At 52.3% G+C, this 16,268-nt stretch overlaps 1 protein-coding gene across 6 annotated transcripts in view; it reads right to left on the bottom strand.

Annotated features, from left to right (window-relative positions):
- The window catches only part of MAN2A2 (mannosidase alpha class 2A member 2), a 291,925-nt gene extending 275,999 nt beyond the window's left edge, over nucleotides 1-15,926 (bottom strand). For 2 of the 6 annotated variants that reach the window (XM_069625190.1, XM_069625188.1), the window contains exons 1-2: nucleotides 15,592-15,801; nucleotides 11,936-12,099 (exon numbers count right to left, since the gene is read on the bottom strand). In XM_069625190.1, the coding sequence (XP_069481291.1) occupies nucleotides 11,936-12,099; nucleotides 15,592-15,667 (240 nt within the window). In that variant the 5' untranslated portion in view covers nucleotides 15,668-15,801. Of the gene's footprint in view, nucleotides 1-11,912; nucleotides 12,100-15,591 lie in introns of those variants that run through there. The other 4 variants (XM_069625193.1, XM_069625189.1, XM_069625191.1 and 1 more) reach the window with 4 other exon arrangements.
- Nucleotides 15,927-16,268: the final 342 nt, after the last annotated feature.

Here is a 16,268-nt window from a genome sequence, read left to right as displayed (position 1 = left end):
CTGCATACATGGTTAGGGTCTCTGCGGTGGGCAAGACTGTGGCACTCCTTGGACTGTGGCTGTGGGCAGGATGGGTGGCACGGGCCAAAGGTGTGAAACATCCTGATACATGGTTAGGGTCTTTGCGGTGGGCAAGACTGTGGCACTCCTTGGACTGCGGCTGTGGGCACGGTGGGTGGCATGGGCCAAAGGTTTGAAACATCGTGCATACATGGTTAGGGTCTCTGCAGTGGGCAAGACTGTGGCACTCCTTGGACTGCGGTTGAGGGCAGGATGGGTGGCACGGGCCAAAGGTTTGAAACATCATCCATACATGGTTAGGGTCTCTGCGGTGGGTAAGACTGTGCCACTCCTTGGACTGCAGCTGAGGGCAGGATGGGTGGCATGGGCCAAAGGTTTGAAACATCCTGCATACATGGTTAGGGTCTCTGCGGTGGGCAAGACTGTGCCACTCCTTGGACTGCGGCTGTGGGCACGGTGGGTGGCACGGGCCAAAGGTTTGAAACATCGTGCATACATGGTTAGGGTCTCTGCGGTGGGCAAGACTGTGGCACTCCTTGGACTGCGGTTGAGGGCAGGATGGGTGGCACGGGCCAAAGGTTTGAAACATCATCCATACATGGTTAGGGTCTCTGCGGTGGGCAAGACTGTGGCACTTCTTGGACTGCGGTTGAGGGCAGGATGGGTGGCACGGGCCAAAGGTTTGAAACATCATCCATACATGGTTAGGGTCTCTGCGGTGGGCAAGACTGTGCCACTCCTTGGACTGCGGCTGAGGGCAGGATGGGTGGCATGGGCCAAAGGTTTGAAACATCCTGCATACATGGTTAGGGTCTCTGCGGTGGGCAAGACTGTGGCAGTCCTTGGACTGCGGCTGAGGGCAGGATGGGTGGCACGGGCCAAAGGTTTGAAACATCCTGCATACATGGTTAGGGTCTCTGCGGTGGGCAAATATCAGCGGATATCTCAATAGTGGATGTCGGAAGCAGGTTCTACCCATTAAGAACAGTTCTTTTGCGGATGTCATGTTTTTACAGAACCTACTTTTAGTTTCTAAGTATGGAGTCCTATTTAATGTGCCGCAACATCAGAATGTACCTTCCTAGCACCAGGTGTGCTCTTGGGGCAGGCTTGATATTATTTATTTCATGTATTGCAAGCCATGTAATAGGCCACACATGCACACATTTTACACAGTTCAAGGCATGTAAAGCTAAAATTGAATATCCCAACAACATAAAAATCAAACAAATTCGACTACTTTTTGCCCCAATTACCTTAATTAAGTGTCAGGCTCACAGAGGGGGAATAAACACGCCATGCCTTCTGCTAACACATTCCTGCTAGCAAACATAATACAATCTAGAGAAAGGGAGCGAGAAACAAACGAGACGCCCCTACATTCCGGCCCTCGCCACTTTTCCATCCTTTGGCCAATGTGGGCAAGAGCAGGGGAAGGTCACACAGCGTTTCGGGGGTGCACCGCATTGTGCTCCGAGCGCCTGGAAGCTACGGGGGCAGGAGGAAGCGCTTGCAGTCTGCATTCTCACATACGGAGTTCTTCTGGAGCAGAAGAAGGAATTCAGACATTTGACCCCTCTGTGACCTTACCTTGAAGTTGCGCTGGGACGCCGCCATCCCCGGCTGTGGAGCTGGAGATCTTGTGCAGAAGGAGGTGATTTCCAGTAATGGGGCCAACCTTTCTACGGGGTCTGCCCGCGCAGGTCAGGCAAGCCTGGTCTTGCTTCGGCATGTGCACAAGGATCAATACTTTATCGATACACAATCCAGGCCGCCCAGACCTAAACAAAGACACTCGCCAGAGAACGTAGGGAAGAGATTTGAGAAACCTATTTCCTGCTGCCCCCTTTAGGGGCTTCAGCGCAAAGGCCCTAATAGCTCACGCCCATACACGTCTGTCGCGAATGCCTGGGGGTTGTTAAAGAAGGAGAGGGCTGCTCCCATCATCCCCCCAGTCTCACGAATCTCGCCCTAGCTGGTGCTCTTCTGCTAGGAGAGGTCAGGAGTAGAGCGGGAGCCCAAACAATCCATCCATTTCCCTTTATTCTTGGGTGGGCAGCAAAGGCGGTCTTTAGGCTAAAATGATAAGACTTAGACCTGGCCAGGCGAACGGTCAAGGGGCGAGGCTGCCCTATGCCTGAAAGGCACCCAGGAGCGCCTGCAAGCTTTTTCAAGAAGCCTGGACCACAGGGTTACGGATGAACGACAACAAAACCAAATGCTGAATTACTTCTAAGAAAAACGTATTGATTCACAACTTGAAAGGATGAAAACTAAGCAATTATTCACAGAGAATTAATATGGGGTCGGTTATGCGCCAGCCTTTTTCGAACACACAAAACTGGAAGTTTGAACTCCGCCAAAGGCAACGACTGGCAGAGAATTGTTACGCATTTGGAAACGGAAGAATTGAAGGGCTACCAGAAAGAGCAGCACTTATAACCCAGCCAATGCCGTTCATTTTTAGCATGACTTGGTGTACAAGTATTCTGAACCCTCAGTACCAGGACAAAAGAGATGGCCAACTAAAGGTTATGCTTGAGCAATTCTGGGGACATGCCACACAGACGTGCCCATAGTGTTCCCTGATGTCGGAGTCAATCCAGTTGGCAAAGATGCCATTGGTGAGAAGAACTCTAGCGCATGGATGCCCACTCTGCGGGTGAAGCCATGAGCGTTCAACTCTGTATCTCCCAAGTCATCAACCCAACTGGGAGCTACGCGTGGATGAAAAGCACATTTGGGCTCTCCCCATAAAGTGCAGACATCGTAGTCTACACACTTTCTGTGTGCAATCATGTATGATTTTTCCAGATTGTTTTTAAATCTGCCCACAAAACCGGGTGGAGCCGGGTTTCTGTGCATATCTGTTAAAGCAATCATGAATTCCACTTGCAATGCCCATGCCTTCCAGGCGGCACCGCATTCAGAGGATTCCCTGTGGAATCCACAAGAAACAGGCGGCTTTCCATGTGGAATCAACCTCTCCGCATTCAGAGGATTCCCTGCGGAATCCGCAAGAAACAGGCGGCTTTCCGTGTGGAATCAACCTCTCCGCATTCAGAGGATTCCCTGCGGAATCCGCAAGAAACAGGCGGCTTTCCATGTGGAATCAACCTCTCCGCATTCAGAGGATTCCCTGCGGAATCCACAAGAAACAGGCGGCTTTCCGTATGGAATCAACCTCTCCGCATTCAGAGGATTCCCTGCGGAATCCACAAGAAACAGGCGGCTTTCCGTATGGAATCAACCTCTCCGCATTCAGGGGATTCCCTGCGGAATCCACAAGAAACAGGCGGCTTTCCGTATGGAATCAACCTCTCCGCATTCAGGGGATTCCCTGCGGAATCCACAAGAAACAGGCGGCTTTCCGTGTGGAATCAACCTCTCCGCATTTATAGGATTCCCTGCGGAATCCACAAGAAACAGGCGGCTTTCCGTGTGGAATCAACCTCTCCGCATTTATAGGATTCCCGGCGGAATCCACAAGAAACAGGCGGCTTTCCGTGTGGAATCAACCTCTCCGCATTCATAGGATTCCCGGCGGAATCCACAAGAAACAGGCGGCTTTCCGTGTGGAATCAACCTCTCCGCATTCAGAGGATTCCCTGCGGAATCCACAAGAAACAGGCGGCTTTCCGTGTGGAATCAACCTCTCCGCATTCAGAGGATTCCCTGCGGAATCCACAAGAAACAGGCGGCTTTCCGTGTGGAATCAACCTCTCCGCATTCAGAGGATTCCCTGCGGAATCCACAAGAAACAGGCGGCTTTCCGCGTGGAATCAACCTCTCCGCATTCAGAGGATTCCCTGCGGAATCCACAAGAAACAGGCGGCATTGCGCGTGGAATCAACCTCTCCGCCTTTAGAGGATTCCCTGTGGAATCCACAAGAAACAGGCGGCTTTCCGCGTGGAATCAACCTCTCCGCATTCAGAGGATTCCCTGCGGAATCCACAAGAAACAGGCGGCTTTCCGCGTGGAATCAACCTCTCCGCATTCAGAGGATTCCCTGCGGAATCCACAAGAAACAGGCGGCTTTCCATGTGGAATCACCGCCTACATCAACATCAGATGCGGGTGGTGACGCATTCAGAGCAGAAAGGTGTTACAAAATAGTAACTTACGCTATGTTCCCCCGCTCCGCCTCACATTCACTCAAAATCAGATGGTGAATACACAAAAAACATCTTTATGCACCGTGCCTCTCCCTACCGCTAGGAACACGCCTTTCCTTGCTGCTGTAACACACGCCCAAGATGTCATTGATGAAACCGATAATTCCACAGGTTGCAATCATGAGATGCTGGCCCACCAGAGGTGGATGCTGGCAGGCTATCTAGAGATTAGGAGAGAGGACAGAAACGTCATATAGGCTCTCCAGCATCCGACTTACAGCCACATTGCTTGAATTAGTCGCCAGCTCCCTGACTTTGTCAAGATCGAAAGTCCTCTGAGTCTAGGGTGGGCAGCCTACGGGGAGGGGAGGGGGAATCCAGAGCCAGTTCTACCCCAGGGAGGGGGGGAATTCCTGCTCTGTCTCCATGTGCCAGTTTGCTTAAGTACAGTAGAAATCAGCATCACCCTGGTCTAGGCCAATAGTCTGCAACCTGTCCTCCACATGTTTTGAACTATAACTCCCATCATCCCTAACCAGCATAGTCAATAGGAAGATATAATGGGAATTATAGTCCGACATATCTGGAGAGCCAAAGGTTGCAGACTCCTGCCCCTTGAATCCAAATGCTGGCCAAGTTTTCTCTTTTCCTTCAAGAAAAACAACAAATTAGGGAGAAGAGCACCGACGAGCAAAAGTACCATCAGCGCCCCACGCAAAGGCTGCTAAACACTCCAGCGGAGAGAGAGAGAGCTAACGGGAAGAGAGCTGGAGGCCCGGATTCCACATCAGAAATCCTCTGTGAGCAGCGTACAGACAGTGTAGCGGGAGGGCAGCACCGGAGGCCGCAGCACTTTTGCAGCTGTTACCAAAGCCGCGCACTACACATACCAGCCTCAGCTGGCACCACCATGAGACTATAGCAGCTCCCCTAGACCACCACAAAAATGAATACAAGTAAATCCCAGGACTACCCTGTTAGGCAGAACCCTGTGCAGTGCCCTTACGGACCACTGCACACAATTAAGACTACTGGTGGACAGAAGCCCGCCAAAGGTCGGCGAACAAAGAAGGCAAACCTGGTTTGGCGCGAAAAGTAAAACACAAGAAGGACTTTAACAAAAAGAAATGGCGACTAAACCCGACCGGAGCAAAAATAAAAAGTATTTGGTCAAGCGGGTTTAAGTTCGAGGCTAATATAATAGCCTAAAACAGTACCACGTTTATATACTATAATCGTGGTAGAAAAGTTAGGGTAGATACCACTGCCACCAGCCAAGTCTTAATGTTAATTGAGCGAAACAAGGCTCCAAGAGGCACAGAAAAAAAGGGGTAGGAATTAACCCTTTCCAATACTCCATGCAAGATGGGGTGTACTGGGTCTCTAGTTTAAAGTGACTATGTAAAGTAAGTTAATGGCAACTTTACCTGTTTCTGGGGGACAGTAGGCAGCCCCAGAAAAATGGAGTCAGTGGGAAGTCTCAAAGACAACCCAGTGTTACTGCACTGAAGGTGCTGTGTAACACACACAAAAGTGGGGCTCCTGGAGTGGTGTGGCTCCAGTGCCCAATATCACACAAAAGTAGAAATACACATGGCAAAACACATGTAAGAGTGGGAAAAAGGCTCACACTCTTACCAAGTGGAAAAATAAACTCCTGAAATTCAGCAAAGCTGCTGAGGGACTCACTAGGTGAGGGAAATTAGCCATAAATGAGAATTCTCCCTAACATACCCCTAGGGGCGGCTAGCCCGCCAGCCCAGACACCCCTCTCCCACATGAAATGGGACACTGTACTACCGCCATTGTTGCTCTGAGACTGCCCTGCATGGAGAAAGTGGGCAGATCATACTGTACTCTATAAAGAAATTGCTCATGTAACAGATCCCAGGTGGGGAAGACAGAGCCATATTGACCAGGGACAATAGCCCAACCACAAGATAGTCTGAAGAATCCTGCGGATCCCTCAATGAAACCCTGCCCAAAGTCTCCTCCTAGGTGGCCACAGGAAGGCAGACGCATCCTGATCCCAACCCTGGGGGGAGGATCACCTGGGTGGAGATAAGGCCTGGGATATTGAATAACAAATACAATCACCGGTAAGTTTTCAATGCAAAAGATCTATGCGAAAGAGTGAGCGCGTGCACCTAAACCTCGTTTGCCTTTGAAAACTGACCTGTGCAGTAGTTGAAACATTTATTCTTGAAGTCCTGAAAATGTTGAATCGACTAAAGAACAAGCATTACCCAAGCCAAGAGGCAAACCCTTTCCATAGTGAAACAAGTCCTAATTAGATCTATTCACCTGATCTGTGAGGTTGTTAAAAGGTCCACGGTCCTCCGATACAAGTGTGGTAACATTACCTGAACCTGGAAGAGTGACAATACAGCTTCAGGGTAGTTACTAGAACCAAAAAGGTGCGAACAAAGCTGGGTCACGGAGCTGGCTGCTTGTACACAGTCATGCAGGAGGACTTAAGTGACAGAAAGGCAGACAGAAGAGGCTAAGAGGCTGCCCTTTTCTTGGATTATAGGAAAGAAGAGAGCCTTGCCTACATGCAGAGGGTGAAGAGTCTTGCCTTTATATGCCTAACAATTCTGAAACACAAGTACCTGAACTGTGATGGTGTTTAAACTCTCAGCGGATGTCACATTGAAGTTGGTTGAAGTAGTGGCATAGTGTGGAACAAAGGAGACTGTTCCCACGGTAATAGTAGTAGAAGGGCGGTTGTCAAGAGGAAGGCAACAACCCAAGAAGAAGCATCCTGACAATTATACCAAAATGTACAGCTGAGGTCTTAATTGTAAAGTTGTCGAAGAAGTGGTTCACCTAGAACTCTGGCTATTAATCTTGGAACGAGGACGTCCAGGATTACCATTGGGGCTATTTACTTGCCTTAACTTGGAAGTGGATCTTTTCAACTGATAGCTGAAGAATTGTTACCAGTGGATTTTTGTTTGATGAACTTTTAAGAACAGATTCAAGACTTTTCTTTTCCTTTGAACATTTGGAGAATTGCCTTTGAAAAACCTTGGGGAAGGGATTTACCCAGGAAAGAGGAAGGGCATCCAAATACTAGTTAAACCTGGTTTATCCTTTTTATGGTGTTTACGATTTCCTTGAATGTTTTGCTGTTTAGTGCCAGGGCCAGTTTGCTTATGTTAGGAGATATTCCCATAGTCTTTAGACCAGGTAGAGAATTCCCTGATAAAGTAGGATTATCGAGAATTTATTTGCAAATGGGCTTCTTACTAAAATGTCTATTCTTGAAAAAAACACAAGCAGTTATCCGCCTCGCATTAGTGACCCCTCCGAACAGGGGGTGGTTAAAAGCAACCGAAGGCAGCAGGACGTTTGGGTTGTTCGGGTGAGGTCAGAGGAGAAGCTGGGGGCACACCAAGAGACCAGCAGGAGGAAGGGAGGTGGAGTGGATTCTGGAGGCAATGGTTAGTGAGTACATGTGGTACTGCGTTGTGAGTGTGCATGAAAGGAGGGGGGTGTTTGGGAGAGGGAGTGAACGTGAAGGGCTTGGTGAGTGAAAGTGTGTTTCAGTAGAAGTGTTGACGAGGCAGCACTAACAGGGTGAAGGAAAGGCTAAGCAGGAATAAGAGACATCGGACGGCCGGAAGACGACGTAGGGAGTAGGAGAGGAGAACGGTGGAGTAGTAAGAGGGTAAACATCCGAGGGGCAGAGGAGTATGCAGGGGGCATATGAGAAAGAAGACTCAGTAGGACATAGTAACTGGAAGGCACGGCCCATCATTCCTTTGTACACAGTGTAGGGTCAGTCTAGGATGTCCCCGAGGTATATTAGGCAGAGAAGACGTTGGCCTTTATGTTATCCCCCTCTACTGTAAGTTCGAGCACAGACAGTTGAGGGTCAATATTCTGTGTATACTAACCAGGGAAGTAGGAATGGCGGGTGTAGGGTGGCTTGATGCTTTCTAGATAGAGAGATGGACCTTGGGCCGTAATAAATAAATAAATAAAAAGCCCTTGAACCGTCTGTGAGACTGGGAGTATTCATTGATGCGTCTGTGACACACCCTTCTTTAAGGCGGTCTGTTTTGAGTGTTTAATCTATAGCTTAATCAGTTGGGTAGCCCTTTAAAAAGAAAAATGAAACTATTAGATTTCACTTGATCACCATGGCAACCAAAAAACGACCACAAACCAAAAACAAGCACTTCTTTTGATAAGATTATTTAACTGACACCGAAAGAGTCAGCATGGCAAGCAGACAGTATTGCACCTTGAAAGAGAACTGGGTTGCTTTTCAGGACGGCGTGAGGCTTTATAGCAAAAGTCAAGGGTACACTGCATTCAGTTTCATGCAGAGAGGCGGCGCTGCGCTCTACACCGCCTCTATAAATAAAAGCAGACAGGCCGAACTGATGGACAGCGACAGTCGCCGGCTGGAGGGGACTCGGACAGGAACACCATGTCATGGGTGGAGAAGGGTCTGGAAGTACACAACTACTGCCAAGGCCCCAAAAACAGACCATAGGGCATCCTGGAAAGCCAAGCAGAGGGACGAGCACATCCCAAGTGCACGAACCAAGGAAAGGAGGAGAGAAAGGCCTCCAGGAGAAGCGGAGTAGGATCACACCCACACCACTTACCTGAAATGAACTCCCGCCTGCTCAGCTGGGCCACAAAGAAAAGAAAAGGGCCCAGATATATGGGCACAGAACGTATGACATCAGCCCTTTGAGAGGGGCCAATGGAATAATGACGGGAGAGTCCAAGTCCAGCCTTCAGAGCTAAATCCACTCCGTGTTTAGGATCTGTGCACAGCACACACATTTGAAGGGATGCATTTACATTATCAAAGATTATTCAGAAAACCTGGGGTGGTTGAGGCTCTCGAGGACCCGACTTGGCGACCCCTGAATATTTATACTGGATGCATAATTTCTCTTTTGCACACGTGCCCTTCTTTATTCCCCTCAAACTGCGCAGGCAGGGGCTTCTGCATTTGTATAAAGACTTGCATCACGCCCCATGTGCCCCAACTGTTTTTCACTTTAGAATTTTAAGTTGTAGCAATTATTTGGACCCATGGCTATGGTTTCAATCCGGCTAAAACACATTGTGGCTCAAGGCCGATTGGCCGGCAGGGTCGATAACAACCTTTGCCAGGTGCCCCCATCCCTCATGCACGGCTGCCAGGTGATCCGGGTCCAGCCCAGCCGGGGATGGGGTTTCAGCCAATCCCACTGTCGACGGGGACTGAAGGAAAGCGCAACCCCAGAGGAGCCAGCACGCAAAGCGCTGCAGGCTGCAAGTAGGACTTCAAGGCGCTTGCGTGATGTGACACCGCTTCCCAGCCAGGTGGTGCAGCAGGGCTACTGAGAGGCGAGGTTGTGTTATTTGGCATTTATATAGCGCTCTTTATATCACTGGCATGACCTCAAAGCGCTGGTAGGCTGAACGCCCTCAGGGACCGTAGACCAGGTCAGTGTAGAGAGTAGAGTGAGATAGTGCGGTGGGGTGCATGGGTGCAGCTGGTGGAATTGCCGGGTGGTAGCTGCCTTCTAGCATTAGGTGTGGTGGAGGCGATGTCAGTTCAATGTGTGCAGCCCGGTGGGTGGACACGGAGACCGGCTTCTGGCTGCGTCCGGCATGTAGGATGCTTATGTGGACAGCTAGGCCGGTCTGTCATGGGATATAGCTGCGTTTTATTACAGTGATGAGGTGTTCGGGGGTTAGTGTTCTCATGGGAGCAACTAGACCGAATTTATCGAGGGGTATAGCGGTCCTCTAATTGAGTGATGGTGTAGAGTAGAGAGTAAGCGGAGTGATATGATACCATTATTCATGCATAAAGCACCCGAGCATAATGCGCTTCGAAGCAAGTGGTGAGGTACGTGAGGAGCGGCACACGAGCACCGGGAGGGCTGGGTATACACGTGGTGGGACAGACAGCGAGTAATACCCAGTACGTTACACACGAAAGAGTCAAGGAGACACACAAGTAAGGCAAGGAAAAAAAGTTATCTTTTCAGAGAAAGCCGGGGCTTTATTGCAGCAAAGCCAGGATGGACAGTATCTACAGCTGTGCGTTAAAGGAGGGCAGCCTTACCACCGAGCTCTGGGATTCCACTATAAAGGCTTGTTAAGTCGCATCTGTAAGGATGTGTGTGCACGCCAAGGGCTGCATCACGCACCACGTGAACGCTGACAACACACACACACACACAAAATAGGGTTCCTCAAATTAACCAAAATAATGACAAAATGGGCTTAAAGAATGAATTCACTTAAAATGAGGTTACATTTAACACAAGAAGAAAAATACAGAATAAAAAAAGTGTGACTTTCAACGTGAACCTAATTATCGAAAGAAAACATGCCATGTCCCCAAGAAAATACACCCCCACCCCCAGAAGGACATGCATTTCAGGAAAACATAACACCAAAAAACATGTATTCATTGGGTATGTCTAATGCGCCTACACAGCACATGGTGGTTCAAGGCCCATCAAGAAAAGGCAGGGGAGGAACAAGGAAAAAAACGAAACAATAACGATCCTACTAGGGAGGAGAAGGGTACATCAAATGCAAGTGAAGAGGTTCATTTGCACTTTTGAGGAGAGGGTGCACACAGGAGTGCTAGAGGAGTAACGGGAAGGAGCCAGTGGCAAAGGAGGGATTGCAGAATCAGGCCAGGCTGGACCAAAGGAGGCACACTTGTCCTTGATAGTTCTGGAGGAGCAGGGCAGGGGAGCATCTGTTTGGATGATACTTTCACAGAGAGGACTTGTCTAGAGACCTCATCCAGTGATATGGGAGAGAAAGAGGAAAGTAGGAGGGAAGGGGAGGGGGGGGTCCTGTCGTTTCAATACAAACAGGAGCATCGGAGTAGTCTGTCACCTGGACAGTATTTATACCATTAAGTTTATGTGAAGACCAGGTCAAATAAAACCGAGTAAGCAGTAAACGCACAGCATTTAAGTGCCAGTGCAAGTCTGGACTTGGGCCAACCTGTAGTGAGCTATGGAACACCAAGTAGAGAATAGAGCATTGTAAGGCCTTCTTAAATGTACATGAATGCCAATGGTGTTCTCGGCAAGTTGAATACATGGGGGGTTTTACTTATTATAGACAAGTGCCACTGTCTAGCCCGTCCAAAAGGGCAATACATAGAGAGAGAGCTGGTGTTGCTCTTTGGAAAGGGCACGGGCCTAAAGACTACACCGTCTGCAGCAGGTGCCATTCAGCACCACACATGTGCACACTAGCAAAAAGCACTCAGGACACGCGAGTAGCCATGCACAACTCACGCTAAGCCATGGCCAATGAAAAGGCCTGCTGCAACTGCCTGTAAAATGCATTGGGCACCTGCCAGGTGTGTGGGGCGGGGGTTGCACCGATGGAGAAACCGCTCCACAGTTTGCTCCTGCTCAGCTCCAGAAACTTACAGAACACAAATGCGTCAAGGGCAGACCACGTAATGCACGCGCTCATCTAAACTACGCCCTCTTGTGCAATCTCCCCCAGCGGAACACTTGCATGGGGGGGGGTCTACTTCCCAGAGTAGCACACTCATAAACAAGGTGGATATGCCACACCTCAAACAAAAAGCCCCGGATCCGGGGGCCCTGGCTGCTGCCACACAGTGGCACTACTCTGGTCAAAGGCACTGGGACAATGGGGTGTGGGAACCAACTCCTCGCTGAAAAGTACACACGATAGGGAACGGAGGGGGTCGGGGTGGACATTAAGATGCGACAGCAAGACATCAGGTGCTGCCATGCACGTGCACTACGAACCAGAGGAGGCTGCGTTACTTTACCCTGGCAATGATCCGCTCGTCTCCTCCCAGGGCGCTCGTGCCGCCTGGGCTGCTCCACGTTGCCAAGGGAGCTGCAGCCTGGGCAGCAGGCACTCCACTGCTCTGCTGCTCCCCTGCCACTTCAAATGCCACCAAGGAAACAGGGCGACGTCCCGAGGCTTCTGCTGGCCAACAAAAGAAACACAGGACATATGTACTGGTTGCCAAGGCAGGTGTCCCTCTAGAAGTACAGAGATTTGCAAGGGCACATGAAATAAGACTAATGGCAAATGTGGCAATAATACTATTTTGGGTTTGAATTACAATCAAAGAATACATTGGCATCCATGCGCAACCAGAGCGGCGCCCTAGTGATAGCCAGTGACCAGAAAAGAATCCTCGTGTGGGCTAGTATTTCAAGGGTTGGACCCATAGCAGCAGGGTGTGTGGTGCTGTGCAGGGCCCTCTACACAAAGGAGAGACTGCAGCCACCTAGCACTCTCTTTAAGCTAATGGCGCAGCGAAGGCACAGCAATATGGGGGTCGGCCCTGCCCCTCTCTGGTGTGCATCTGGAGTGTGCACTATGCCCTCCATGCCCCTCTCTGGTGTGCACGTGGGAGTGTGCACCTTACCCCTACCTGGTGTGCACCTGGGAGTGTGTACCCTGTCCCTCTCTGGTGTGCACCTGGGAGTGTGTACCCTGTCCCTCTGTGGTGTGCACCTGGGAGTATGTACATGCCCCTCTCTGGTGTGCACCTGAGAGTGTGTACCCTTCCCCTCTCTGGTGTGCCCTGGGCGTCTGTACCATGCTCCTCTCTGGTGTGCATCTGGGAGTGAGCCCCCTGCCCCTCTCTGGTGTGCACCTGGGAGTGAGCCCCCTGCCCCTCTCTGGTGTGCACCTGGGAGTGTGTACTCTGCCCCTCTCTGGTGTGCACCCTGTCCCTCTCTGGTGTGCCCTGGGCGTCTGTACCGTGCTCCTCTCTGGTGTGCACCTGGGAGTGTGTACCCTGCCCCTCTCTGGTGTGCACCTGGGAGTGTGCACCTTACCCCAAACTGGTGTGCACCTAGGAGTGTGTACCTGCCCCTCTCTGGTGTGCACCTGGGAGTGTGTACCCTGCCCCTCTCTGGTGTGCACCTGGGCGTGTGTACCTGCCCCTCTCTGGTGTGCACCTGGCGTGTGTACTTGCCCCTCTCTGGTGTGCACCTGGGAGTGTGCACCCTGCCCCTCTCTGGTGTGCACCATGTCCCTCTCTGGTGTGCCCTGGGCGTCTGTACCGTGCTCCTCTCTGGTGTGCACCTGGGAGTGAGCCCCCTGCCCCTCTCTGGTGTGCACCTGGGAGTGTGTACTCTGCCCCTCTCTGGTGTGCACCCTGTCCCTCTCTGGTGTGCCCTGGGCGTCTGTACCGTGCTCCTCTCTGGTGTGCACCTGGGAGTGTGTACCTGCCCCTCTCTGGTGTGCACCTGGGAGTGTGTACCCTGCCCCTCTCTGGTGTGCACCTGGGCGTGTGTACCTGCCCCTCTCTGGTGTGCACCGGGGCTGTGTACCTGCCCCTCTCTGGTGTGCACCTGGCGTGTGTACTTGCCCCTCTCTGGTGTGCACCTGGGAGTGTGCACCCTGCCCCTCTCTGGTGTGCACCCTGTCCCTCTCTGGTGTGCCCTGGGCGTCTGTACCGTGCTCCTCTCTGGTGTGCACCTAGGAGTGTGTACCTGCCCCTCTCTGGTGTGCACCTGGGAGTGTGTACCCTTCCCCTCTCTGGTGTGCACCTGGGAGTGTGTACCTGCCCCTCTCTGGGGTGCACCTAGGCGTGTGTACCATGCTCCTCTCTGGTGTGCACATGGGAATGTGTACCCTGCCTCTCTCTGGTGTGCACCTGGGAGTGTGTGCCCTGCCCTCTCTGTTGTGCACCTAGGAGTGTGCACCTTACCCCTCCCTGGTGTGCACCTAGGAGTGTGTACCTGCCCCTTTCTTGTGTGCACCTGGGAATGTGTACCCTGCCCCTCTATGGTGTGCACCTAGGCGTACGCACCTTACCCCTCTCTGGTGTGCACCTGGGAGTGTGTCCCTAACCCTATTTGGTGTGCACCTGGGAGCGAGTACCCTGCCCCTCTCTGGTCTGCACCTGGGAGTGTGTACCCTGTCCCTCTCTGGGGTGCACCTGGGTATGTGCGCCTTACCCCTCTCTGGTGTGCACATGGGAGTTTGCACCATGACCTTCTCTGGTGTGCACCTGGGAGTGTGTACACTGCCCCTCTCTGGTGTGCACCTGAGAGTGTGCACCAGGCCTCTCTTTGGTGTGCACCAGAGAGTGTGTACGTGCCCCTCTCTGGTGTGCACCTGGGAGTGTGTACCCTGCCCCTCTCTGGTGTGCACCTGGGAGTATGGCCCTGCCCCTCTCTGGTGTGAAGCTGGAGTGAGCCCCCTGCCCCGCTCTGGTGTGCACCCGGGAGTGAGCCCTCTGCCTCGCTCTGGTGTGCACCTGGGAGTGTGCATCCTGCCCCTCTCTGGTGTGCGCCTTGCCCCTCTCTGGTGTGCACATTACCCCTCTCCGGTATGCACCTGGGAGTGTGTACCAGTGTGCACCATGTCCCTTTCTGGTTTGCACCTGGGAGTGTGCACCCTGCCCCTCTGTGGTGTGCACATGGGAGTGAGCCCCCTGCCCCTCTCTGGTGTGCACCTGGGAGTGTGTATCCTGACCCTCTCTGGTGTGCACCTCACCCCTCTCTGGTGTGCACCTGGGAGTGTGCGCCTTGCCCCTCTCTGGTGTGCACCTTACCCCTCTCTGGTGTGCACCTGGGAGTATGTACCAGTGTGCACCCTGCCCCTCTCTGGTGTGCACCTGGGAGTGTGTATCCTGCCCCTCTCTGGTGTGTACCTTATCCCTCTCTGGTGTGCACCTGGGAGCGTGCACCCTGCCCCTCTCTGGTGTGGACCTTGCCCCTCTCCGGTGTGCACCTGGGAGTGTGTACCAGTGTGCACCCTGACCCTCTCTGGTGTGCACCATGCCCCTCTCTGGTGTGCACTTGGGAGTGTGTATCCTGCCCTCTCTGGTGTGCACCTGGGAGTGTGCACTATGCCACTCTCTGGTGTGTACCCTGCCCCCTCTGTGGTGTGCACCTGGGAGTGTGCACCATGCCCCTCTGGTGTTCACCTGGGAGTGTGCACCATACCCCTCTGGTGTGCACCTGGGAATGTGTACCCTGCCCCTCTCTGATGTGCACATGGAGTGTGTACCGTGCCCCTCTCTGGTGTGCACATGGGAGTGTGCACTATGCCCCTCTCTGGTGTGTACCCTGCCCCCTCTCTGGGGTGCACCTGGGAGTGTGTACCCTGCCCCTCTCTGGTGTGCACCTGGGAGTGTGCACCTTAGCCCTCCCTGGTGTGCACCTGGGAGTCTGTACCTGCCCCTCCTTGGTGTGCAACTTGCCCCTCTCTGGTGTGCACCTGGGAGTGTGTACCTGCCCCTCTCTGGTGTGCACCTGGGAGTGTGTACCCTCCCCCTCTCTGGTGTGCACCTGGGAGTGTGCACTTTACCCCTCCCTGGTGTGCACCTGGGAGTGTGTACCTGCCCCTCCTTGGTGTGCACCCTGCCCCTCTCTGGTGTGCAACTGGGAGTGTGTACCTGCCCCTCCCTGGTGTGCACCCAGGAATGTGCATCACTGCCTGGTGATGAGGTACCTGCTCCAGGGGGTGATGGCAGCTCACTGTACGGCTCTATGCCAGGCTGGAAAACATGCCCATACAGAATATGCATGAGTGCAGCCTCCCTGCTCCCTGCGAGGCAGGCATCCCTGGAGAGGGGGGCAGCAGGCTCTGCACCCTCAGCACCGGCTGCACTGCAGTCTCCTGCCTTCTCGTGGATCTCCAGACCAGGGACCCACAGCCATTAACACAAGCCACTGCCCTGCCTGCCCCCCGTCACAGGCGTAAAAATAGAAAGGATTAGATTTAAAAATCAGAGAGAAAGAAAAAGGACTCAGCGGCAGGCACCATTGATTCCCCAGCCCAACCGAGCATGGAAACAGAAAGCGGACTCCGCTGCCCACCGAGCAGAGAAAGAGAAAGAGGACTCCGCAGCAGGCACCATTGTGGAACATCAAAGAAAATGAAAGAGGACTCTAGGGCAGTGACCATTGCTCGCCCAGGGTGGGAAATCAAAGAGAGAGAGAAAGGGGACTCTAGGGCAGTGACCATTGCTCGTCTAAGGTGGGAAATAAAAGAGAGAGAAAGAGGACTCTAGGGCAGTGACCATTGCTCGTCCAGGCTGGGAAATCAAAGAGAGAGAGAGAAAGAGGACTCTAGGACAGTGACCATTGCTCGTCTAAGGTGGGAAATAAAAGAGAGAGAAAGAGGAC

The sequence above is a fragment of the Ambystoma mexicanum genome, chromosome 11, assembly GCF_040938575.1.
Source record: "Ambystoma mexicanum isolate Mex_15411 chromosome 11, UKY_AmexF1_1, whole genome shotgun sequence".
Classification (NCBI taxonomy): domain Eukaryota; kingdom Metazoa; phylum Chordata; class Amphibia; order Caudata; family Ambystomatidae; genus Ambystoma; species Ambystoma mexicanum.
This window is presented reverse-complemented; position numbering and strand designations above follow the sequence as displayed.